Source organism: Erythranthe guttata, chromosome 2 (assembly GCF_056151865.1).
Source record: "Erythranthe guttata isolate IM_541 chromosome 2, IM_541, whole genome shotgun sequence".
NCBI classification, from domain to species: domain Eukaryota; kingdom Viridiplantae; phylum Streptophyta; class Magnoliopsida; order Lamiales; family Phrymaceae; genus Erythranthe; species Erythranthe guttata.
The window spans coordinates 4,309,621-4,335,587 of NC_142534.1; the positions used below are offsets into that span (position 1 = coordinate 4,309,621).

The window sequence follows — 25,967 nt, forward strand, 5'->3', positions numbered from 1 at the left end:
CGGAGCTGTCAAATTTTTTCGTGGTCCGTTGTTCGTCCACGTCACATTATCACGAACTTTATCATCATCATCATCATCATCTATTTGCAAAGAATGCTTAGTATTTAAGCCTCCAAGCTCCAGGAAGTTAACCAGCAGGGCTTGTTTCTCTTCAATCGCCCATCAACATTCTTCGTAAAGAGAAAATTAATTCACCCCAAAACACTTTTATTGTTTTGTCTCCTACAAACATGTACATCAAACCCATAAACTATTAAGTAAATGCAGTACTTAGACCACCAAACTAAAGAATTAAGAGGTCTTCACACTGCCATTAAACATATAACTAATCAGGTTATTGACAAATCAATTTGTGGTTGCTATCGACCTGTTTAACCAACTACATATATGTATTTCAATTGAATATGTACATGTAAACTGAGTTTGCTTCTCGCAATCATCAAAGTTCCACACAATTGTTTAAGTTAATAAAATAAATTGGAAATCTCAACAATCCATTGTCTACGAAAAGAAGAATATGATTTGGAAGAACCACAATAATACATACACAAATACACTATGATTTTGCAGTAACAAAATGGCAAAAAGAAGAAAAAAAAGGAACTCATTTCTTCTAATAATATGACATTACCCCCGAAAAAAAATTCACTTCGCACTACCATTAAGCAGACGAAATTTATATGGACAAATACAATAAACACAACTAGATATTTAAGCTATTTCAAAAATTTGACTCCAATGCGTACTAGTATACATTTTCAACAACAAACGTAATTTGTCCTGTACACATCTATGTATGTATCATCATATCAGTTACATGCACTTTAATATATAAAATATGTCCAAAATCAAACACACCAATTTTTTTTTATTATTATTTGAATATGAATTGCATAATTAAACACATTAACAAGTAAACATATTGCACATGTTTTTCAGAAGATGACACATAAACCATAACCTGACATTTCAATATATAACTAAAATAATGTGAATAACAAATGCTATACGACTGTTAACCGAATGCAGAACCAACATACCAAATCAGAAATCACACATTGAACAAGAACCAAAAATTAATAGGTTAATATAAAGAAAGGACCAACTAAAATAATTCAAATCCCCTTTGTATTTGAAAGAATCGAGCGCAATTATAACACAAATTTCACATTAACAAAGGTTAAGTAAAAAAAATTAAAAGACAAACAACAACAAAAAACGAACACCCCCGGCCCTTTGTTGGCACAATTTTATGTAAAAAATACAAGGAGAAAGGAAAAATCAAACCCAAACATAACATTACGCAGGAATAATAGATTTAAATTGCAAATATCTAAAAAAATACAAATGACCCATATTTTATACTTTCCACCCAAGTACATACCTGAATTAAATTCAATGAACTTGCGCGACAAAATGGGTTATTTAGTCAAGAAATCGTCAACAATGTAACCAAATAGCTGTAGTCTCTGCTCCCACTCAAAAACCCTAATTTTGTTGGAAAAATAGAAGGGATTACAGCATACAAGACTTAATAATGACACAAGATGAAAAGAAGATTCTGAAATTACCAATCGAAGTCTGAATCTGAAATTTGTCCTCCACTGCATTCAAACATATGTTTTTTTTTTTATGAAATTCAAAACTCCCATAGTCGTAAAGACGGTCCTAATTTACAATTGTCTTGAAATTTAAGCAGAAATATTATGTGAAGAACTTGTCGATTTCATGGAAAAAGAAATTGGCCGGATGAAGGAAGGGTTCTTACCTCGTAAGATTAGGGCTCTGCCGTAAATGGGGTTTTCTGAAGAAAATACTTATTTATATGTAATATTTGTGTAATTGTTGTATGCTTTAAGGGGAATATCGACATTGTACATGGAAGCAGCTGATGGGATTAGACGGTGATAAGTTGTCAAGCCAAGCCAAAAGCTTGACAATTAATAATTCGATTGGATGATAAAAATGGTGGGCCCATTTATCAACATGTGATCAACCCCCAAACCAAACATCATACTAAGTAGTACTATTTGTCCCATCATGGCTAATAATGCCAACCAAAGATGCCCTATATATAGTATAAGTAAGACCATAAAAGGTCATGAGTTACAAGAAGTTATGGGCCTATAATGATGAGTAAATGATGAGAATAGTGGTGAGAGTAATAGTGGTCATCCATAACCTCCTAGAGTTTCGTAACATTTTTCACTATTATAAAAACTTTACTTTTTTCTTTTTCTTTTTTTTTGTCTGCATAAATATTAAAAATTATGTATATAACATATTTAAAAAAATAAATAAAAAATCTACCATAGTCATTTATAGACACCCGTAGAAAACTATAGTAATCTGAGTCACCGATAGTTACACAATTTAAAAACTTTAGCCCCCATTTAAATCACTACAAGTTCCTACGAGTGTCTATAAATGACTACTATCGAAAAAAACAAAAACAAAATACGTGTCTTTTTCATAATTTTTAATATTATATAGATTAAAAGGAAAAATGTAAGTTTTTTCAATAGTGAAAAAGAAAAAAAGAAAAAAAAAAAAAAAGGAGATTTACGAGTTCTAGTAAAAAAATGAACATTCTACTAAGCTCAACTCAAGCAGAAGCGGGAAAATATAAATCACCTGTATTTCTCACCGTACGGAGCATACAATCGACAAAACACGAAACATCTACAAGTTAAATTTTTCCCAAGTCTTGGAGGTACTTTGTAACCCTCTCGACAAAGAATTATTTTCGGAAGCTAAACAATTTAAACACATTACATTTTCTTTACATTCACAGAGCATGAATACAGGCACAAGTCTCCTTCACTTTCATTTTAAAACTCATGGAATATCACACGGTGAGAGATGCACCATTGTCTGCCACAGTCAGATGGAGAATTAGAGTAGCTGCCTTCGGAGCCCTGTTAGAAAAAAGAAGAGAAATATCAACGGACTTGAACAATAATCGGAAATCCAAATGTTTTCGTCACCGCTTTTTTAAGTAAAATCAAATGAATATTTATTTTACTATGTTAGTGGTTTATGAATTATGACAGCTCAAGTAGTGCTTTCTACAGTCGACAGATTTTGACGACTTTGCTCATTTAGACCATGCACAATTAAATAAATGAGATTCGCGCTTTCAAAATAAATTACGAGTTTCTCAGAAATCCTCTTGCTCTTAAGTAAGGAGTTCAATTCTGGCTTAGAGAGAACTTTCATCCACGAAATGAATTTAACTTTTAAGGGTTACCTTTGACACTTCCGATGGCAGTAAAAGCTAAAAGGGAATGCTCACGTGTTTCGAGTTCTTCTTAAATTGAGAAATTTGAGTTTGAATATTAACAAATATTCCATGAGAAAAATAACTTTTATCTACAAAGTGTAGTCAGAAACTGTAAGTACACAAGTAATTTTTCATGTATATTTTATAATGATGGAACACTGATGTTAGGTGTTGGATACGCAGAGGTTATGCTTCAATATTCAGCGATTTGTTGTAGAAAGAAAACGATAACAAATAAGTGCTATTTCACAATTATAAACTCACTACTAAAAACAATCATTCGTCAACTAAAGAAATCCGATGACTTAATATCATTAGTTCACTGTAAATCGATTAATTGTTCTCGTTTACACAAAACAAGATTTATAACAGACGAAATTATTATAGATGATTTTTATTTTATTTTTTTGAAATAGACGGATCACTAAACTGCAAAATGTGCATGTACAGAATATACAGGAATGTACAAAGTATTGACAATGCATTATGACACACAGAGAGAGAGTGTACCATGATTCAGGCGTTGGATATAGAGCAGCCGTACTTCCAAAACATGATTCAAGCATCACAGTGTTAATCACACCAGGATTAAGTGCAACAACAGCCACTCCAGGAGGCAACTCCTTTGCAACTGCCCTTGTCAAACCCTCCACCGCCCATTTTGAAGCACAATAAGGAGCTACCTAATATTATTAAATAACGTCTCAGCACAATTAATAACATGGTCCAGGAACGGGACCAGAAATTTTTTGAGATTCAGAACTTAGATGCTTGTAACCAAACATGTCGGGTACACTTCAACTTCAGGAGACTGAAAAATTAAAACAAATGTTCGAAAATGACTTAAAGAGAATGTATTTGCCTAACTAACTCTTTTGAAAAAGGTGATAAAGTAACTTTGCAAAAGTCATATTACGCTCCCTACAAAAAACACAAACTCTTGTTGTTCCTCAACATATGAAACATATTAATTAACAAATTAATACGTGCCATGTAGCTTAATTAATAACCATTCACACAGATTAGGTATGTTAATTAAGATGTATGAACACGACTTAGTTATTAGTTAAGTTGTGTCCCCAGATTAATTAGATTGTCGGACAGCTTAATTAGGTTTCGGAGACAGCTCAATTGGGATGATTACAAAATTTAATTATCACCGATTTACAGCAAAAACGTTTAGCAAGCTTTCCCTCTTTTCTAAGACAATGCCTCTTCCCATTGTTGATGGAATTCTTCTCTTTAAAGTATATAACAAACACTGAATTGAAAAACACTTTAAAATTAAAAGCCTAAGAGAGGAGTAACTATCATTTTATTAGTTAATTGAGCCATTATATATTTAACAGCCAAATGCACCAACACCGAAAATACTTAAATTATATATATTATTGCCCAACATAACAAAGCGAACACGTGAAAACTCTATTTTACCTGTGCAGCAACAGATCTTCCCCAACCAGATGACATGTTGACGATTATGCCATGCTTTTTCTGAATCATGAGAGGAATAAAGTGACGAAGTACATTTGCTGTCCCTTTGACATTGGTGTCCATTACAGAGTCAAATTGCTCTGCTGAAACCTCCCACAATTTGTTATTCCTATTTATCGTTCCAGCATTGTTTACTAGAAAAAAAAATCACGCATTACTTCACATAATTTGGCTAAACGAGTACAAAATACAAAAGGCAAGTACATAAAATCGAACACAAACCAGCCCTTTTAACAACCTAAAGCAAACTCACTATGTTTCATATGCAGCAACATAAGTACCATTAAGAACTAGACCAATGCCGTATACAAAATAATGTGTTTGTAATGCAGAATAATGGGTGATACTGAAATAACAATAAGAAAGGTGCAATAAGACCAGTTATGTACTATCGAACACATCCAATTATTACATAAAATGCACAAAGGAATTGGTGCCCAAAGTAGAAACAAGGAGGAGGCAGGAAAAGTGAAAAATAGGTTTTGATTGCTTGTAAGAGTTGTTTCAAAACTTTCTAATTTCTAACTATTTTTATTCTTCACTATTAGAATGGTGATTGGATGTGAAATATTTGCGATAAAATATCTGAAGCCCTATTATTGACAGGAAAGATATTTAACCCACCATTACTCACTCACTCAGTATCCGTTTTGCCTATTTTTTAGCGAGCTGATAAACGAGATACTGTACTACTATTAAACTTCAAAAACATCTTATATCTAAACACCATTTCATCAAAAGTGAATAGCGCATCAACTAATATTGTTAAACCTTGATCTCATAACCATCACAATCTCAAAGCTAACCGGAATTTTTATAGTAATAATAATAAATCGATCTTTTGTTTCTTTTTTGTTGAAATGAGAAATTTTCTATGATAGGATGGGATAAATGTATAACACCCTTCGGTTATTGTGTTTATCTTGTTTGATTTTCACAGTCGCTAGAAATTCGTAGCCACATGTGGCCTAAACTATTCAAAATCCGTTTGCTACAAGTCTAAGCAACTGCCATCATCAATTGAAGTGTGCGCAGACAAGGAAGCATTGCCTAAAACGCAGATCCCGATCGAAACATTAGATTGTTCGAAATTCAAACTATATCGCAAAAATAGAACCACCAAATCTCATCTAAAAAAAACAAATATATCTAAAGCTGCAACAAAAGAAAAAAAAAATCATACACACAACCATTTCCACAACAAACACATTCATCAGTAAACAACAGTCTCAAACAAACACCAAAAAAATAAAATTATTTAGTAGATGTACCTATAATATTAGGAATGACCTTCTTTTCTACAACGGCACGCGCCAACTCCTCGACGCTACTATCAGACCTCTGATTGAACACCAGTTGCCAAAAAATGAAAAAAAAAAAAAAAAAAAAAAATGGAACCATGATTACAGACACATAAAATTAAGCAAGAGAAAAGTAGAAAAAAATTGAGGGAGTATAGTGTAGAATAAAATTACCACGTCAACATTCAGGATGAGGTGTTTGCCGCTGTTGCTCTTGTTCTCGGAGGCGGAGGCGAGCTCCGACTGGAGGGAGGAAAGCTTGTCCGCGGAGCGAGAGCAGCCGATTACGGTGTGGCCGAGCTTTGCCAATTCCAGCGCTAGGGCTCTGCCGAGACCACGGCTCACCCCCGTTATCAGCACCGTCTTGAGTTCAGCCGCGGCGGCGACACCTGCCACGGCGTTCGAGACTCTCGTCGGCGTTGGTGGTGCCTGTGTGGCCGCCATGCCTCTCCGGTTTCTCCAACCACACACTGAATTTCTCTCTCTACCGGCGGTTCTGCAATTCACGGTGGGAGTTTGGGGTAACAAAGACAGTTGTATATAAAGCTGTGATTCAAATTTGAAGGCTGTGTTTGGTTGGGACTTCCTAAAATCGGATTTGAAGTGAGCTAATTTATGAGCCATTTACCTTTTGTGAAGAATAAGATAAACAAAAAAATAATAGCCAACTCTTTTTTTCACAATAGTTAGGTTTTTATTTTTATTTTTTATTTTTATTAGTTAGATATCGATTTATTCTATGGTGCTGTGGGGTTTATTTAATGTTACACGCGATAAAATACATTGGATAATTATTAACTGTCGATTTGCACACATTTACGTGTATGTGTGCTTAATGGGAATATATTCTATTAAATCAACGATTAAAAATCACTCCATGTATTTTAACCGCCGTAAAATCTCAATGACCAGTGTCATGGGTAGGGGTGAGTTCGGGACGGGATTTCGGGAATTCGAGATTTTCGGGATCGGGATTTCGGGATTCGGGATAGAAATTTTAAATCCCAATCCCGTCCCAAACTATTAAATCCCGATTATATCGGTATCCCTAAATATTTCGGGAATCGGGATTGGGATCGGGAAATCCCATATTTTGCCTAAAAACTAAGAAATATTACATCTTTTTTCCATTAGTATTATTTTATACACTAAACCAACTTGAATATATTATATACATACTATTGTTCTTGCCTTATTTATTTTTACCACAAAACTTGGAACAAATAAAAATTTAAAAATTTAAAAATAAGTTGAAACAATATATTTTATATTGTATTTCTCATCTCCTTTACACTATATATATATATATATATATATATATATATATATATATATATATATATATATATATATATATATATATATATATATATATATATATATATATATGTGTGTGTGTGTGTATATTTTTTTATTAGTTTTTTTTTCTTTTTTTCCTAATTCGGGATTAAAATATCCCGATCGGGATTGAACCAATTCCCTAATACCGATCCCGTATTTGTTCCTAATCCCAATCCCGAATCCCGTAATCCCGAATTCCCGAAGTTTTAGTCCCAAATAGTAAAATTCCGATCGGGACGGGACGGGATCCCGAATCCCGATCCCAAATGCCCAGCCCTAGTCATGGGGTGAAAACTGAAACCAAATTCTGATCTCCAATAATTCTTATTCGAAAAATCAAGTTAATAAAGAAAATCAAATTTTAAGGAGAAGAAGAAGCATAAGCTTAATAAAGAAAATCAAATTTTCTCTCTGAATGAGAGGTTTTATTCTCTCTGAATGAGAGGTCACCAAGTTGAAATCTCCTCTGTTCACAGATCCCCATCCCCAGGAAACTCGATTGTGCGCATATAACTAATGGGACTTTTAGTCGTTTGAGTTTTCTGCTAGGGTTTCGTGGCTGCTAGGGTTTTATCGTGTTTACTCGGTTTTGTTATTTTCTCTTTATTTGTGCCCTATTTTTTCGAGTTTGTTTATTGCCTCCGCAGATCTATTTTCTTTATCTAGTTATCTAACCCGCCTCTCTTTTTTCCTTAGATCTATTCTCTGGTTGTCATCTATTGGAATTTCTAAAACTCAGTTGTCTGCCCTTTATCTATCTCACGGCATTATGGAAGGACTGGCTGAAATAATGACGTCGAAGTTCTCTCTCACGCACGAGGAGGAGGACGGAATAACTGTTGTCCCAGCCATGAATTCACAAGGGATGGGATCTGCGACGATTCATCTTTTGGTGGGAAGGGTGGTTTCGGATAAGATATACTCGGCGAATTCTCTCAAGGGTAATGTTATGCGACTCCTCCAACCTGTCAGAGGGTGTGAAATTCAAGTAATAGATTCTAATAAGTTTGTGATCGAATTTCGTCATAAGTTGGACTGTGCCAATGCTCTTGAAGGCTGCCCATGGCTCCTGGACAAAAATGCTCTCATCTTTCAACAGTTGGGTGAAGAAGAAGACCCAATGAACGTAGAGGTAGCCTCGATGCCTATTATTATCAGACTGCACCAACTCCCCATCGGGCAGAGGACAACTTTGGTGGCATCTATGATAGGCAACCGCATAGGAAAGTTTGTGGATATGGCGAGGGGACATCAACCGAAGTACTCTCAGTATTTGCGTATCAAGGTGCTGATCTCAGTATATGAACGGCTACCGAATTTCTGTTACCTATGTGGGATCGTTGGCCATGGCGAGCGTCGTTGTCCACTCCGTTATGCGGATGATTACGTGGACCCTGGGGATAACTTCCAATATGGACCATGGTTGAGGGTCTCGCAATTTGCGGAGGAGAAGGAGGTCCGACTCCCTCTCCAGGAACTTAACATAACTAGCCGTGGAAAGAATACAATTGGGGAGAAGAGTGTCCAACGAGGGATGGATATTTTCAACTTCTCGGCTCAAAAGGAGAATAACTATAATCCTCAGGCGATAGAATCTTCTCTTTTCACCACTGAGATATATATGCAGGATCAAGATGGGATTTTATTAGACAACAGGAAAAAACACATTGTGCCCTCGACAAATAAGAAGAAAAGGGGTGCTCACTTAAATGTGTCGGGGTCTAGTGGGACTGGAAAACGGCAACAACTGACTCTTCGAGATGAAATCATATCAACGGCGGAGACTGCAGGGCAGTCCCGCCGATCACCATGAGTTGTCTATTCTGGAATTGTCAAGGGCTCGGGGTCCCCTTGACAATTCACACTATCGGAGGTTTACTCTGAAAACATGACCCCGACCTGGTGTTTCTATCAGAGACGCTAGCAACATCAGTACTAATCGAGCGTCTTAAGAGAAGGTGGAATTGTTATGGTATTTCGGTTGACAAAGTGGGTAGAAGTGGTGGGTTGGCACTTTTATGGAAGAAGGATATCACAGTAGACCTCTTGAGTTTTTCGAGGAACCATATTGATGTTTCTGTGGAATGTCGGTGTTCCGGCCGCCGATGGAGGTTGACGGGTTTCTACGGTATTGCTGATCACAGATATAGGAACCAATCGTGGGCATTAATTCGTCATCTTTATAATCAGAGTACCCTCCCATGGCTTGTGGGAGGGGATTTTAATGAAGTCTTGACTAATGATGAGAAGGAATGGGGAAATGTAAGGATGCCCGGCTTAATAGATGACTTTCGGCAAACCTTGGTGGACTGTAATTTACTTGATTTGGGATTTGTCGGATTCCCTTACACATGGTCCAACAACCGCGCATTCCCCGAAACGGTTCAATGTCGTTTGGATAGGTGTTGCAGCACAAACAACTGGCGGGATATTTACCCGACAGCCCAGGTGCAACACCTCGATCCTATTGGATCTGATCATCACCCCATATTACTTACCTTGCGTCCAGATCACAGTAATCACATTGGGGTGGGAAAACGAGCGTTTCGCTTTGAGGCACTATGGATCAATAGGGAGGAATGTGAGCCCATTATCCAAGGGCTATGGGAAGCAGAGGCAAACCCCAATCCAGCGGAGGCTTTTCTATCTCGGGTGCATGGCTGTAGGGTGGCGTTGGTTCATTGGAACCGGACTTTTGTTTGGGAGAGAAAGAATCGTATAGAACTGCTTAGAAACAAACTCAGAGATTTTACTATGGGACCTCAAACGACAGAAGTAATTACCAAACTTCATACAGTAAGAACGGAACTAGAGAAAATTTACGAAGAGGGGGACATGTACTGGAAACAATGTAGTAGAGTTCAATGGATGCAAGAAGGCGATCGAAACACTAGTTTCTTCCACGCGAAGGCAACGGCTGGGAAAAAAACCAACACGGTAGCTCGGCTCAAGGATAACCTAGGCAATTGGAAGGAGGGTCCGGAAATGAAGAGCGTGATTTCAAACTATTTTGATTCTATTTTTCAGACAACCTTTTCGAGTGCAAATGAGATAGATGAGGTGGCGAGTCATATTGAGCGGAGGATCTCCGAAGCTGGCCGCCAGAGCTTAGATTTACCATTCACTCCAGCTAAGGTATCTCGGGCCATCTCTCAGATGGCCCCGCTTAAATCACCGGGTCCCGACGGTTTACCGGTTCTTTTCTACAAAAAGTATTGGCATATCGTTGGTGATTCAATTATTTCTTGTGTTCTCAATTTTCTTAATCACCAAGTTCTCCCTCATCCTATTAACTCAACCTTCCTTGTCCTTATCCCGAAAATTAAGAACCCTGAGAAAGTTTCTGATTTAGACCTATAAGCCTTTGTAATGTGGTTTATAAAATCGGCTCAAAAATGATTGCTAATCGACTTAAACCCCTCCTAAATGATCTGATTTTCCCTACCCAATCCGCTTTTGTGCCAAAATGTTTAATCACTGATAATGTCTTAGTGGCCTTTGAAATTAATCACTATATTAGATTAAACTCTAGTAAGCGGAAAACTTACATGGCTATTAAGTTAGATATTAGTAAAGCGTATGACCGGGTGGAATGGGGTTTCTTGGAAAGTGTTCTCCGAAAATTTGGCATTGGAGATCGTTTTGTGAATTTAATTATGATTTGTGTGAAATTTGTCTCATTCTCCTTTTTATTAAATGGTTCGCAGTTTGGAGCTCTTGTGCCGACGAGAGGACTACGTCAAGGAGATCCATTGTCCCGTATCTATTTATCTTATGTACGGAGGCACTCACAGCCATGCTCCATAAGGCCGTACACGAGGGTCGACTACATGGTGTCAAAATAGCTCAATCAGCTCCCACCATTTCCCACTTATGCTTTGCGGATGATACACTTCTTTTCTGTGAGGCAACAACTGAAGACGCAACGACGGTGAGGGATATTCTGACTCGCTATGCGAGAGCGTCGGGACAAGAAATTAATCTTGAAAAGTCGACAATGAAGTTTTGCCCTTCGACGATTGCGGAGAGGAAGACCCAACTTCATGATATTCTTGGTTTTTCCATAGTTGACCACCATGATCGGTACCTCGGACTTCCAACCACTCTGGGTCGAGCAAGAGCAACAGTCTTCTCTTTCCTTAAGGATCGAATCTGGAACAAAATTAAGGGGTGGGGGGAACGACAACTTTCAAGGGCTGGAAAGGAGGTTCTTATAAAATCAGTTCTGCAGGCGGTCCCCTCATATGTGATGAGTTGTTTTCAGCTTCCACATGGACTTTTGCGTGATCTCGAATCGGCAATACGACGTTACTGGTGGAGTAGTGGCAAACACCGTTATGTGCCATGGCTTTCTTGGTCGCGGTTGTGTCAGTCAAAAGAGACGGGGGGTATGGGCTTTCGAGAACTTGCGAATTTTAATTTGGCGCTCCTTGCGAAACAAGTATGGCGGCTCCTCACCCAACCAGACACGTTATTCTCCACTCTCTTCCGAGCTAAATACTTCCCACACGGCAACATCTTCACAGCCGACTTAGGACTCCGACCGTCTGTGACGTGGCGCAGTATTCGGGCAGCCATACCCTATGTGGAGAAGGGAATAAGAATTCGAGTTGGAAATGGTTTCAATACGGCAATTTGGGGTGATCGTTGGCTGACGGATGACGGTAACCGCCGTATTTTGACACGCAGATCGATGACCTCTGTCTTTCCTGATAAGGTGGCTGACCTAATCGATCGAGACACAGGTACATGGAATATGGAAGTATTGAAGCATGTGTTTTGGCCGATTGATTGCGACCGGATCCTAGCTTGTCCTCTGGGCGGACCTCAAACACAAGATCGTATAGTTTGGCACCACTCTGCAAAAGGTAATTTCACCGTTAAATATTGTTATCACCTAATTCTTTCCTCGTGTACTCAGCAACATAACTCGGGCGATCAAGGGCCTGTTGGGGGCAGTGGAACGTCTGGTCATAAATGGACGAAAATATGGCAGCTTCCGATTCCACCTAAGATGAAGGTTTTTATATGGCGTGCCTGCTCTGAGTCACTACCCACGGGGGTGGAACTATTTAGGCGTAAGATTACTCAGTCACCATTTTGTTTCGGTTGCAAAGAGAAGATCGAGACCACTATTCATGCACTAAAGGAATGCAATCATGTTAAGGATATTTGGTTGAGTGCGCCGTTCAATTGTCCGGTGGGAGAGGCATTTGGTTCGGTTTGGGCATGGTTTGAGGCTCTACAATCTATCTTGAGCCCGGAAAAGTTCATTCAAGCAATGGTGGTAATATGGAAAATTTGGGACAATAGGAATTGTCTTTTGCATGGTGAGAAGGTGACGCCAGCTCATGATATCACTAATTGGAGCACCACTTACCTAGACGCTTTCACACAGGCACGACATTCGTACACCATGGACAAGCATCAACCTCATCCCACCTCTTGGAGCCGACCACCAAATGGAGTTATCAAGATCAATTTTGACGCCGGTTTTCCAGCTGGGGAACAATTCTATGGTATCTCAATGGTAGCTCGAGATGACAGTGGCACATGCTTGGGATGGCTGGTTCGTCGGATAGAGGGTCGACCTGCGATCGTAGTGGGAGAAGCCATTGCTGCACTTCAAGCCATGCGAATGGCGGCGAGCAAAGGGTGGAATGCAGTTAGTTTTGAAGGGGACAATATTGAGGTTATGACAGCTTTACAGGATAAAGATATACTATCTTCCTTGATTGGTGCAATTATTGAAGAATGTCTTAGTTTAGTTCGCTCTTTTGAGACTTGTAGTTTTCATTTTGTTAAACGCTCAGGCAATGAACTAGCAGCACATGCCCTTGTTTCGACCCTATGTCATAGTGGTGGTGATGGTTCTGTCCTCCCATCCTCTCTTGCCAATTTGGCTTAATAAAATTTTGTTTTGTCAAAAAAAAAAAAAATCAAGTTAAAAATACTCTTTTAGGTATAATTTATGAAATTTCGGTTTTTTCTGGAGAGACTATTTGGATCGAGATTGGAATTATAGATTCAATTTTTGGCATTCAAAATCATTTTATAAAATTATATAAAAAAAATCGAGAATTACCCACCAATTACCTCCATCGACCACCTAGTTTTTCTAATGCAATCAACTCGGTTTTCATTTCAAGGTAGCAACAATTAATTAGACTTGGCATGGGTGGGGTCGGACAATTAGCGACCAGATACCTCTATCAACCACCCGATTTTGTTGAATTTTGATAATCATTACCAGCTCGATCATTCCAGGTAGGATAATAGTTGACAATCGACTTTGTCGGGTAAATGATGGGTGGGTTGGTAGTATTATCGAACATCTCTTTATTCTTTTTTTCATTTTTATCTTTTTACAATAATAAGTTGTTTTTTTAAAAGTTTTTTCAAAAGATATTTAAATTTTTTAGTATAGATTTGTGTTTCCAGTTTTTGGATTTACTTCTTTTATGTATTATTATTTCACCGTTAAAACAACAAGAATAACAATTAAACATTTATAATAATTTTTTATTATTAAAACAGTCCGTGGTACACTATTACGAGACCAAACAAGTTTTGAGTAAATTAGTTTTTAGTTAGAGAAATAATCCAATTTCGTATATTACAAATTATTTTGATATATATATTTATGGCGGCGGATGTATGCAAGTCCGTTTTTGTATTAGTTCAAGACCTCCAATATAAAAATACTAATTTACCCTTAATGAAATTCAAAACCAAATAAAAAACATAAATCATAAAAAAAAAAAATCGGCGTTACAACACCGATTTTGACTTGTAAAGTCGGCGTTGTGTCGTCGATTTGGTTAACAAAAATCGGCATTGCGACGCCGATTTTCGTGTACAAAATCGGTCTGGATAAACCGATTTGGGAAACCAACGAAAACACACAAAAAAAAACAATTTCAATCTCAATTTTTCTTCCAAAATCGGCTAAAACATTGCAACTCAACAAGAAGTAAGCATAGATTAATGTTCATCCACGCATATTTATCAAAAATCGATGCTCGATTAATGTTTTTGAATTGACAAACAAAAGTTTTAAAAAAGACTTGTTGGTGGTGGTGGGGTGGTGGTGATGGTGCGGTGGAAGTGGTGCGGTGGGTGAGTCGATGGTCGTCACCGGCGCGGTAGAAGTCTCGCTGGTCGGTGTCTCGGCAGTCTGGTGGCGTCAGTTGTGAGTTTTTTCTATTTTTTTTTTTTTTTTTTACTTTTTTATTGTTTATGTTTTGGTCTTGAACAAATTAAAAATAAAGTTTATTTGTATTTGATATTATTTATTGATAAGGGTATATTCGTCCCTGTTTAATCTTGATGTAATAAAATTAAATTAATTTACGGGTTTGAACTCGTTTGAACTAATAAAAAGATGGACTTGCATTTATCCCCGCCATATAAATATAATAACAAACTTATTTATCAATTACCACATTTAATTTTAATTTTAATTTTTCACCCGCACCGCACCGATTCGGCGTAGAAGAAAGGATTCTGCCACAATCCCAAACCCAGAAGATTTCCCCAAATTCGAAAAACTCCGACCATGGCACAGCAGCAATTATTGATCAACGTGATGAAACATAAACCAGAAGAAGATGAAGAAGAAGAAGAAGGAGAAGCAGAAGATAACCTTAATAGCACCAATACTTGCACGGCAACTTCGGAAAACGCGGCGGCGGCGGCGGCGAGTCGGAAAGAGAGGAGGAAGGCGGCGAAAAAGGAAAAGAGGAAGAAAAAGAGGAAGGAAATGGCGGATATGGCGCGCCGAGAGGAGGAGGCTCGGCTAAACGATCCCGAGGAGCGGCTTAGGCTCCAAGCTGAGGAGGAGCAGGAGAAGTTGAGAGTCGAGAAAGAAAGGATGGAGTTCGAGGAGAGGGAGATGAAGATTCTGGAAGAATGGGAGAGAAGAAGAGCTCAAGAACAAAGGGATGAGGAGGAGAGAAGACTAGCTCAGGAAGAAGAACATCAATCTAAACAAAATCAGGTGACCTATTTTACATATTCTAGTTGTTCATGTATTTTTCTCTCTATGTATTAGTTAAAAAAAGGTGTATTTCTTTCGATCAGTGATTAAATATGTATTTCAGGTGAATGAATGATTTAACTTCAAACAGAAGCTATGGTTCCTCATTTGTAATCTAGTTGCATTAGGTTTTGATGATTCTTGTTTTACCAGCTATTACTTACGTCAGAAAAAAAAAGATAGATCGATGAGATGCGATGTTTGGAGTTATTTTTGGGGGATGCATATGGTTGTTGGTGATTGTATCGTACCGACGGAACTCGAGTAGTCTACGAGTCACTTATTGAGGTAGATAAAGATATAGTTTGTTGTAATATACCCTGATAGTGGCTGTTGGATAGAAAAATATTGAAATAGGACCCTTCTTTTAAATTGATCCTAAAATGTTTACTTTTCGTCGGGATTCTTTATTATGTGAAATTTGGTTTAAATAGCTCAGGGGGAAAAAATGCTGATACAGTATTATGTGAGCTGACATTGTCCGAAGTTTCCTTAAATAATTATTTAAATATCTTGTATGGGGATCAGGAGTCCCTTGAAATGACTTAATCTAATTTTTTTAGGGATATGTGAAGTATTTAATTTGGACTTCTTTTGTTGGATTTTTCGTTTACTAACAATCCCCCCACTGTAACCTATTGTTAGAGAAAGATTCTTGTTGTTTGTGTATTGTGATATTGTTTTGCCAATCTGTATCCTCACTGTTTGATCTAGTAATATAGTGTTACCAGTTTCTTACCTCATGGCTGCTAAATATAGTGCTTTTCTGAGGCATCTGACCTTCCATGCATTCCTCTGCTGCACAAATGAATTTAGCGATTGTACTATGTTGAATTTCTTACGAGGCTACTCATACAGGTAGGATATGAGAATGAATTAGATGAAGATGGTTGGGAGTACGTGGAAGAAGGGCCTCCTGAAATTATTTGGCAGGGAAATGAGATTATCGTGAAGAAGAAAAGAGTCAGGGTGAAAAAGCAAGATGCAGGCGAACAGATTACTAAAGAGGTTTCACTTTCTATTTACACTTTGTTCCGATTCGTTACATTATAATCATCCCGGTGAGCTAATGTTTGGAAGAATCCTATAACAATGTAGGATCCTAACAGGCCCACGTCAAACCCTCTTCCTCCACAGTCAGAAGCTTTTGCCGATTATAAGAACACACCTAGTCTTTCAGCTCAACAGCTGCTACAAAGTGTTGCTCAAGAGACTCCAAACTTTGGAACGGAGCAGGTGGAATCTGCTATCCTAATCTCTCTTACAATATGTCTATTGATATAGTAATGATTAGCAGATGGTAGGACATTAGTCGTATCGGGAGAAAGTAATGCTATTTATATCCCCCCTTGCGACCTTCTCTTTCAAAAAGAAAGCTACATCTCATTTCTTGGTTGTATGTCTGGCAGGATAAAGCTCATTGCCCTTTCCATCTCAAAACAGGGGCTTGTCGTTTTGGTTCACGTTGTAGCAGAATTCACTTTTACCCCGATAAGTCATGCACTTTGCTGATCAAGAACATGTACGGTGGTCCTGGCCTAGCTTGGGAGCAGGATGAGGGTCTTGAGGTCTGTTAATGAAGTCTTCATGAGACTCTAGTATCCTGCTATTTAATAATTCTTACAGCATTATGTAGTTGCATGTAGTCTCTTTTAACTCTCTGACCACAAATGCTTGATAGATATACAAAATGTCTTTTAAAATAGAATAAAAAACTAAGAGAATTCATTTTGTCCTTCCTCTTTCCAATCTTCTGATCGTTGATTGAAGAAGAGGACATACATGCTGGCAATAATGGATTCTGAATGCTTTCTTTCTATGCAAACATGACAGGGACAAGCGTTGAGGATAGTAATAATAAATTTGCTCGTAAACACAACGTTATTAGTTCTTATTTATCTGGATTTTCTTATTGTTATGCATGTTTCTTTTTCATCGCTTTGTGGAATGCAAGTTTGAGCTCTAATTGATTTCATGCTACTGAAATTAAATCAGAAAGATTTTTGAAAGAAGGTGCATGGTACTGGTTTTGGTGGAAGTTTCACTAGAATGGATGTTTGTGTATACCAATGTGCTTCACATGATCAGTATACGGGTAGACCAAAGATTGTAGTTATTTTCTTATTTTGCTACAAGTTCTATGTAATATTTGCTTCTACCTTGATTGGTGCCTTTCTTGCTTCTTCTTTTCGACATTCTTTTTTTTTGCCATTTATCATATGTGACCTGCTGATGTGAACTTATGCCTAGTATCTCCACATGGACATAAAGAAAATGATACATCTTCTTACTCTCGAATGTGTTAGCTTTTAATATTATTTTTTGACAATTTGGAGAATCTTTATATGCTAAATGGGGTTTTTCAGTTTTCACACTACCTATTTGAGTTCCTTAACTACTACTAGTATAATGGTGAGCTTTTGTTTACCAGATGTTGCAATCTACTACCTGTAGGTGTCAGTGTCACATCTTAAGTTTTGATATTGTGAAAACTTCAGGAACTTGTCTTATCTGTATGCGTTAGAGAAGAATTGCATCATCCTGCCCGTGACTGTAAGTGCACACATAAGAAATTCTTATAAAAAACGTACATACTAAAGCTGTGGCGATTGAATACTTATGGTTTATTCCTTAATGAACCTCTATTATATATGATGGGCTTGCTGATGAACTTGTATCACATGGCATGTATCCTCTACACATGACAAAAGTTTAATTGAGATGCAGTACCAGACTACCAGGTTACCTCAAACTTGACAAGTATGTATATTTTTTACAACTGACACTATTATGATTATTATTATACTATGTGAAAAATATTTGGATGAATGATAAGAAAAAAAAAAGAACATAAATAAGTTGTATACTAGATTGATTATGTAGAGTGCTGACGTCTAATGAATAGGGTAAATGTGTAGCACTGCTGTGTTTTGTCTGGCAGTGCTTCTGACCGCCCTTTATTTTTACGCACATTTCTCTGTAGATCAATTTTTTCATGTCTGTTCCTTTACACAGCACACAGATGAAGAGGTTGAATCCGCTTATGAAGAGTTCTATGAGGATGTACATACAGAGTTTTTGAAATTTGGGGAGATTGTAAATTTCAAGGTAGCCTCATCTTCAATAGAAATTTAGATGATTAAGTTCATTCAGTTTTCATTTAATAATTTGCCTGCCCTCATCATTATGGATTTGAGCTTCATTACACTATATAGGAGAGACATTAGATTTTAGTGCCGTATGCAAGTTTGTCATTTCAAAATGACTATTTAGGTGCTGTTATCTTCTGTTCAAGACGGGCAAGAAAAAAGCTAATCATTCTGATATAGCACACAGTAGTTGTAGTTGTACTGAAGCAAATTTTTCTTTTTGCGCACTGCCGATCTACAATTTCATGTGTAATGAATTAATAACCATGTTCAGGTATGCAGAAATGGTTCATCTCATTTGCGTGGAAATGTGTATGTGCACTATAAGTCTTTGGATTCTGCTGTGCTGGCTTATCAATCAGCAAATGGTCGTTACTTTGCAGGAAAGCAGGTATCGATCGCCTCCTTTATTTCTTGCAAATAAAATTTTTCATTGACTGATCGCTATTATGATTGGATGCTTGGTTTTATTTTCAAAAACATCCTTTTTTTTTTCCTTTTTTTACTTATTAAAATGCAAAAAGCATGTTTGTGATTCCATCTTATTAGAAATACTCTACTTCACCTTTCTTATTTACCTACAAATATACCTCTCAATCCTATGTTGACTTTAGATCATTCCTCTTAATGATAATATATTGAGGAGTTTAAGCTAAATTGACAGGTATATAAAACGAAAATGATTCATGTTTCTAACACCTAGCCATTATCATGAGGGTGTCTTAATGCAATTCAGTGTTTAATACCAACTCAGTTACGTGTTGCGATGCAATTAACAGTCTTCATTAAACTTCATACGATTGCATTTTCTTGCGGATAAGGACTATATTCTTTTGAAGTGACAATTGTATAATCGAAATTGGTTACGGCGATAACAGGTTTCTTTTGCCTAATGTACGCAGTACGCTGCAAATTATGTTAATCTGGATTCCGGAAGTTATACAAGTTTCGAGTTCATGCTATGATCTACCGTCTTGCTAAAAAATCTAAGTATGCGTTTCGATGCAGTTTGTTTTTGCTGCTTGATGTTTTCATGTTGATTTCCCTATTTGTTTTTGCAGATTCAATGCGAGTTTATTGGGGTAACAAGATGGAAAGTTGCTATATGTGGAGAGTTTATGAAGACGAAGCTTCAGGTAAATTTAAAACACTTTATGAATCTATGTTTCTTCATACTTGTAGAATCATCCTACCTCCCTTGAGAGGTATCGCTACAAAGTTTTTTTTTTTAAGCTACAAATGCATGTTTTTTTTTCTCCATACAATAACTAAGAGCACCATGTTCCCCGCATATGTGCATTTCTTCCTAGACATGTTCTCGTGGAACGGCCTGCAATTTTATTCACTGCTTTCGAAATCCCGGTGGAGACTATGAGTGGGCTGATTGGGATAAACCACCTCCGAGATACTGGCTGAAAAAGATGACTGCTTTATTTGGTTATTCTGATGACTCTGGATACGACAAACAAATAGAGCGAGGAAGCCCAAGATCTTTCAGGAATTCCAGCAGAAGTTCGACTGATGATGCAGACAGGTGCGCTTAAATGTTTCCGTGTATGCTACCATGTAATTGAAATTTGGCATACTAGTCAGGTGCATAAATCGAATGAACGCAATGCTTGAATAACATTCTGTACCTAACCCCAGTTTGGCTTTTCTTTTATGCTTTGCTGGCGTATACGAGATTTCTGGTATTCTGACATGGATGGCCCATGATTGCCTTTGTTAGCCGTTGTTTGAATATCTGAGGAGTTGTTTTTCTTGTTTTCTTCTATGTCAGATATCACTCTCGCAGATCTCAATCAAGGGACATCGATTATGTAAGAAGTTCAAGAAATCACTCCGAGGATCATGTTCGAAGCAATTCTCATCGGCGATGGTCCAGAATTGCTGACACAAAAAAACAGCCAGAAGATCTCGACGACAAAAAATACGACGATACATCAAATTCTAGAGAGAAGCCACATCGTAACAATGTGTCCTTTGATAGTGATTCCGACAGAAAATGTTCAGACAGGAACGAGGATAGACACAGCAGCTACGACAGCTCAAACCGCACTCGGACTCACATGAAAGGGAAATTAGGAATTCGAGATGGAAAAAGCAATGACAATGGTACTGATCGAAGTAAGTATGATAGTGATTTAACGAGGCCCCCTTGTACTCAAAATTCATGTTAATAAAACATATTCTTTTCGCCAAAAAAAAAAAAAAAAAGTGACAATGATAAGAATCTTGCAGGCAGTACCTACAAAAGCCACCAAACAGTTGATTGGTCTGATGGGGAGAGAGTGTGTGGGCCCCATATTCACGCAGAACAATCTCCGAAATCTAATGGTTCTAAGGAATTTGAACATAAGAAGTCCAACAGTCGTAGCTGTAGATATTCTGATTCTAGCTCTCGATACTACTCCACGAAAGATGCTCGAAAATTGGAGATGGATGAATCCGAGAAAGAAATTCATGATAATCTGAAGAAATCATCAAAAAGAAAAAGAGGGGCTGACAAGAAATCGGATTCTGAGAGTCGAGCTCGGTCTCGTGCTGCTGACTATCGAATTGATAAGGCTACTGACGTAAGAGACCGCTGGGAACCCGAAAAAGTCGAGCCTGCAGATATTTGATTAGGGGTTTAAATTAAGCTATTGGTAAGTAGTATATGCTAAATGACTATTTTAACCTGGTGATTATTATGATATAAATGCATACGTAGAGGTGAAGGTTATGTACTCAATGCTTCACTAATGAATCCAGATAGTGTACTCAATGCTTCACTAATAGAAGATAACAAAGCTGGAAAAATATTGCATTTCCTTTTGACCAGACAGAAAACCAACTGCTTTAGGTGCAAGGGGGATTTTTTTCGTTTTTCCAATTCAAGAGAGAACCGGGAAGAGAGAATTTGTTGGTTATACAAATTGACACAACCACATGAAAATGAACGTCGCGTAAAGCAGTTGTGGCAAAGGCTAACCGTTTCTGGAAAACCGGTTATTTCCTCCAACTCGGTAACGGACATGCCAGAACGTTCCAAAGTAGAAGTTGTTCGTCCGGTTGAAACAATTATGAAAATTAAGAATAGAAGATTATATCATTAGTGTCGGGCTAAATACCTAACAAGCAAGTGCATGTATTGTAAACAAGTAGTAAAAGTGGACTCGGAAGAGTCGGGTGTCGATCCGACGGGGAATGCTTAAATTATCTAGTTCCAAGCACCGAATTCTAACAATTATAATTTTTGTCCAGCATCGAGATTTTAAGTTCTAAATTATTAAACTAAATACGGAAGCAAAAAAACACAGAAAAATCTCAATTAAAAAAAGAACCTAAGATTTTATCTTCCTCCTATGCGATGATTCTTCACCTCATTAAACATCTATTAAACATCTATTATGCAAATTAAATTCATGATTATTAATTCGAGACGCTAAATTACTCATAATCCAATGTCGCGTGTATTATAAGTTTATTATTCATAAACAGTTCACTATATGTCTATGCAAAACCAATTATGAACAAGGCATTAACTAACAAGTCTCGTAAACGGCTACCTAAGGTGATATATGTATGTCTACGATACACATGTAATTAACACACTAATCCGGTGAAAATCACTCGAAGGCTCTTCTATCCATGTTCTAATTATTAAAACGATCTGTCGATTCAAAATTTAACAATAACACATAGCAACATAAATTAGCTAGATTCAAGCACTAAATAAGATCAGATAGAAGAAATAACCATGAAATTAAACTTGCATGATATTAGAAAAATAGGTTCAAATCACCACATAGGATTCCAATAAAATTTCAAAATCGATGTCCGAATGATGAATTGATGGGCACTCTTCAAGCGCATTTGCATATTCCGCACAATTAGCTTCGAGCTCGGATATCTTTTGGTTTTGTTTCAAGATGAGTCTTCTCAACTGACTTTAGAAGAGTGATTTCGGCCTCTAGGAAGATTTGATTTGCTCTGTACTCATACATATTTGTCAGCGAGATATTGTCCGCTTCAACACTCTGTATCAACAAGACTTTCGTTTCGTTGTCCAAATGTGTTGTACCATTCGTCAGCTCCGCAAGATGTTTGACGAGGGATTCATTCACTGTTTTTAGTTCACCATTCTCTTTGAATTCTCCTGGAGCTCATTCGTGTGTCTTTGTGTTTGGCTCAAGATATCAAAAGACAGTCCATCAGCTATGTTAAGCGTGATCTCATTTTGGAGTTTTAAAAGTTGAAGTGTGATAGATGTTTTTTCGTCACCAAGTACTTGCTTGTCGTTTTTTAGTACTAGCAAGGTGCACGTGCGTTGCACGTGTCGTAGTATTATTATATGGTGAAAATAATTTTTTTGTGTCCATATTAGATTGCAAGATGCCTTTTATTAAATATGAGTCAATTGGTTTTAGACCAAAAATATATTGCTACTTGTTGGTGATAATACCTACACGCAAGTGCACGTATCGTACAAGTAATATAGTTGACAATTAAGTCCGGATATAGATCTCACAGAGAATATTTAATTACTTAATCCTAGACGCTAAATCCTATCAATTATTATCAAGCCCACCCTACACAGTCGAAAGATGAATAATAAACTAAATTAACTAAACTAAATTAAGCAAATTAAAAGACAGAAGCAAGAAAGCAAGTAAAATCGAACATTTAACCAGAGAAAGCAAAACGAGGATTTTATTCTCCCCCCTTTGTGATTATTACTCCCTCAATCCCTTCAATTATGCAAGTAATTAACTCAGATTATTAACCTGAGATGCTAAATTAATCATAACCCGCTTCCGCGTGTATTACGATTCTAATACTCTAGATTCAATTATTGTATTCCTACGCAATTAATTCTAGAACACAGCATTAAGCACAAGTCTTAATAATGGCTACCTAAGATATTAACTATATTCCTATGTTAATACCACAAAGGCTCTTCTACCACAATTCTAATTATTAACCCGATCTTCCGATTCATGCGATTAACAATAACATAAAAGCACATAATGTGATCAAGTTTATGCACTTAATAAAACAAGTAGAAGAAATAATCCGGAATTAAAACTTGCATTAAATCATAGAATTGGGTTGATAAATCTCACATAGGGTTCGAAATAAAATCCTAGGAATAAAAGAGTTAGCTACTCATGATTAAAGTAAAAACAAAATAATAATTCATAAAAAGATAAACTATGCTTGTAATCTTCGAATTCTTCGTCTTTGTTATTGCTTCGTTGCTCTTGAAATTGCGTAAAAGATTGATGCCCAATTATGTGCTTGGCTTGGTCTTATATAGGATGGAAAATTTGGAGGAGAAGGTAGTTTTCATGTGCAATTAAAATTCATTTGCTGCGCTTCTACGCCTTCTCGGACGGCCGTCTGAGATTATGTACTAAAATCGGACGACCGTCTCAATTCCAGAGACTGCCTCTGTTTCTTGGACGACCGTCTGAGATTTAAGTGTAATTCTCAGACGGCCGTCTGGGCTATAATTCTTCAGATTTTTGACTTCTTCACTTTTCGCCCATATTTTCTCCAAAATTGCAGTTTTTACCCCTTACTTATCCAATTCTTGAATTTGTACCTAAAATACAATAAATCAACAGTTTAAGCACCAATTATCATTAAAACACACCAAAAGCTCCAATTAAAACGTATGATTAAGTGTAAACATATACACTTAACACTACTTCTTTAAATATTAGAGAAATGTAAACTACATCAAATCAAACTTAAAATGCTTCTCTTATCTTCTTTGTATTGCATATACATTGAAATTCAGGTGAATCCTAGGAAAACATATTTTTCGAGATTTATGATCAGATCTGCAGTCAATTACAAGATTTTGTTTAGTATTGCTACTGTAATATGATAGTTCTTGATGTTAATGATGTCTATGTGAAATTATTGAAAACTAATACAACTCTTATAACTCTCTGGTGGGACAGCAAATGTACTCATGATAACCAAAATGCATCATCCAATTGTAATGTTCCTCATAGCACACCTAGTCCTTATGCAACAGTACTCTGCTTATTATGGATTACCCTCTCTTTAACCAATTCCATATTTTTTTTCTTATTGAATGATGAAACATATATTAGAAAAATAAACAAAAAACTTAGAAGCCTGTGCATTAACATAATTTCCAGCTACCAAAGAGCATGAATATAAATTATGTTCCAACCATACTCTACACAAATTTAATTGGTCTATATGCTTCACAGTAGTGTAAAGAGACGGTTAGGTTCGTGCAACCTTTACAAAGAGTATCACTCCACATGACCGCAAGTCTAGAGTAGCTCTATAATGGTCTCGATCGTTTCAGAGTTAGAGAATTTAGATAAATTCGAAACATAGAAGATGACAGGTTCTCATAAACAAAAAGGAGACTTGCATATTTTAATAACATACCTCAGGGCATTTTGACTTTGACATACTATGTACCAGGCCATCATCCTGTCAAAATAATGACATAATAATTTCACAAAGTGAAACTATGTCTAATTATAAAGAATAAATAATTCATGGAAGAACTTTAAATATTGTCCATAAGTTTGCATACAATGATATCTTTGATATGTTACAAAGATTGAAAGATATATCTCAAGTGAACTTGTATCTCAAGGGTAGTAAAATGTGCCTTCTTTATTCTAGAGCACTGAGTTGATTGTCTATTTGAATGCATTCTAAAAGAGCGTATCAAGAGCATAATTTTGACCTGTATACAGTAAAACCTGCTACAATTCTAAATAAAACAATGAAATATATTAATGAAACTAAAACAGTTTGTCTTCAACCATTGGTATGTCATGAAATATCAAAACAAAGAACGGACTACATGTACAACCATTTCTTCACTTAGCTTCCTTAAACTAACTATTTAGTAAAACCATTCGAGAATACAAGATTGAGCTGAAATTTCTGCCTATGCATTTTGGATGGCTTCATTTTGTCCTTCAGCTATCAGTTTCATCATCATGTGACTACACCATGGATCGGAGAATCCATTTGTTGTTGACTTCACATGTACGGTTGTACCTCCCATGCCTGTTATGTCTAAGAAAAATGATGTACATCCAATATCCTTATCTTGTAGTTTTGACGGATCACATCGACTTGCTATAAAAGGAAAAAAAAAAAACGAACCAAATATAGTTGTTGAATGACCACCTCAACCGAAAATTAAGCTATTATTATTTAATACTAATATCTTCAATTCGCCCCCTAAAGTTTAAGCAAATTAAATTTGAAGCCTTGCACTTGAAATATTTGAAATGGATGGCGGTGGGATTCGAACTCATAACCTTTCATTTGGTCTGACTCTGATACCATGTTGAATGACTACCTCAACC

General features: G+C 36.8%; 4 protein-coding genes across 4 annotated transcripts; 3 read left to right on the forward strand and 1 right to left on the reverse strand.

Moving 5' to 3' along the window:
• Positions 1-2,569: 2,569 nt before the first annotated feature.
• On the reverse strand, positions 2,570-6,762 carry LOC105960602 (NADPH-dependent pterin aldehyde reductase). The gene is made up of 5 exons (XM_012984792.2): positions 6,253-6,762; positions 6,049-6,118; positions 4,718-4,911; positions 3,794-3,966; positions 2,570-2,918 (listed from the first exon to the last, which is right to left on the reverse strand). The coding sequence occupies exons 1-5, from the start codon at positions 6,700-6,702 to the stop codon at positions 2,849-2,851; spliced, it is 957 nt and encodes a 318-aa protein (XP_012840246.2). The 5' UTR covers positions 6,703-6,762; the 3' UTR covers positions 2,570-2,848.
• Positions 6,763-8,209: 1,447 nt separating this feature from the next.
• On the forward strand, positions 8,210-9,232 carry LOC148772159 (uncharacterized). Its single transcript, XM_088814863.1, has one exon. The coding sequence runs from the start codon at positions 8,210-8,212 to the stop codon at positions 9,230-9,232; it is 1,023 nt and encodes a 340-aa protein (XP_088670989.1).
• Positions 9,229-13,327, forward strand: LOC148772160 (uncharacterized). Its single transcript, XM_088814864.1, has 3 exons — positions 9,229-9,292; positions 9,335-10,648; positions 11,127-13,327. Exons 1-3 carry the CDS (start codon positions 9,229-9,231, stop codon positions 13,325-13,327), a joined length of 3,579 nt encoding a protein of 1,192 aa, XP_088670990.1.
• A 1,532-nt stretch (positions 13,328-14,859) lies between these two features.
• On the forward strand, positions 14,860-21,438 carry LOC105960603 (Zinc finger C-x8-C-x5-C-x3-H type family protein). The gene is made up of 10 exons (XM_012984793.2): positions 14,860-15,418; positions 16,316-16,465; positions 16,556-16,693; positions 16,867-17,025; positions 18,473-18,565; positions 18,881-18,997; positions 19,668-19,742; positions 19,917-20,140; positions 20,387-20,733; positions 20,848-21,438. Exons 1-10 carry the CDS (start codon positions 14,978-14,980, stop codon positions 21,228-21,230), a joined length of 2,127 nt encoding a protein of 708 aa, XP_012840247.2. The 5' UTR covers positions 14,860-14,977; the 3' UTR covers positions 21,231-21,438.
• Positions 21,439-25,967: the final 4,529 nt, after the last annotated feature.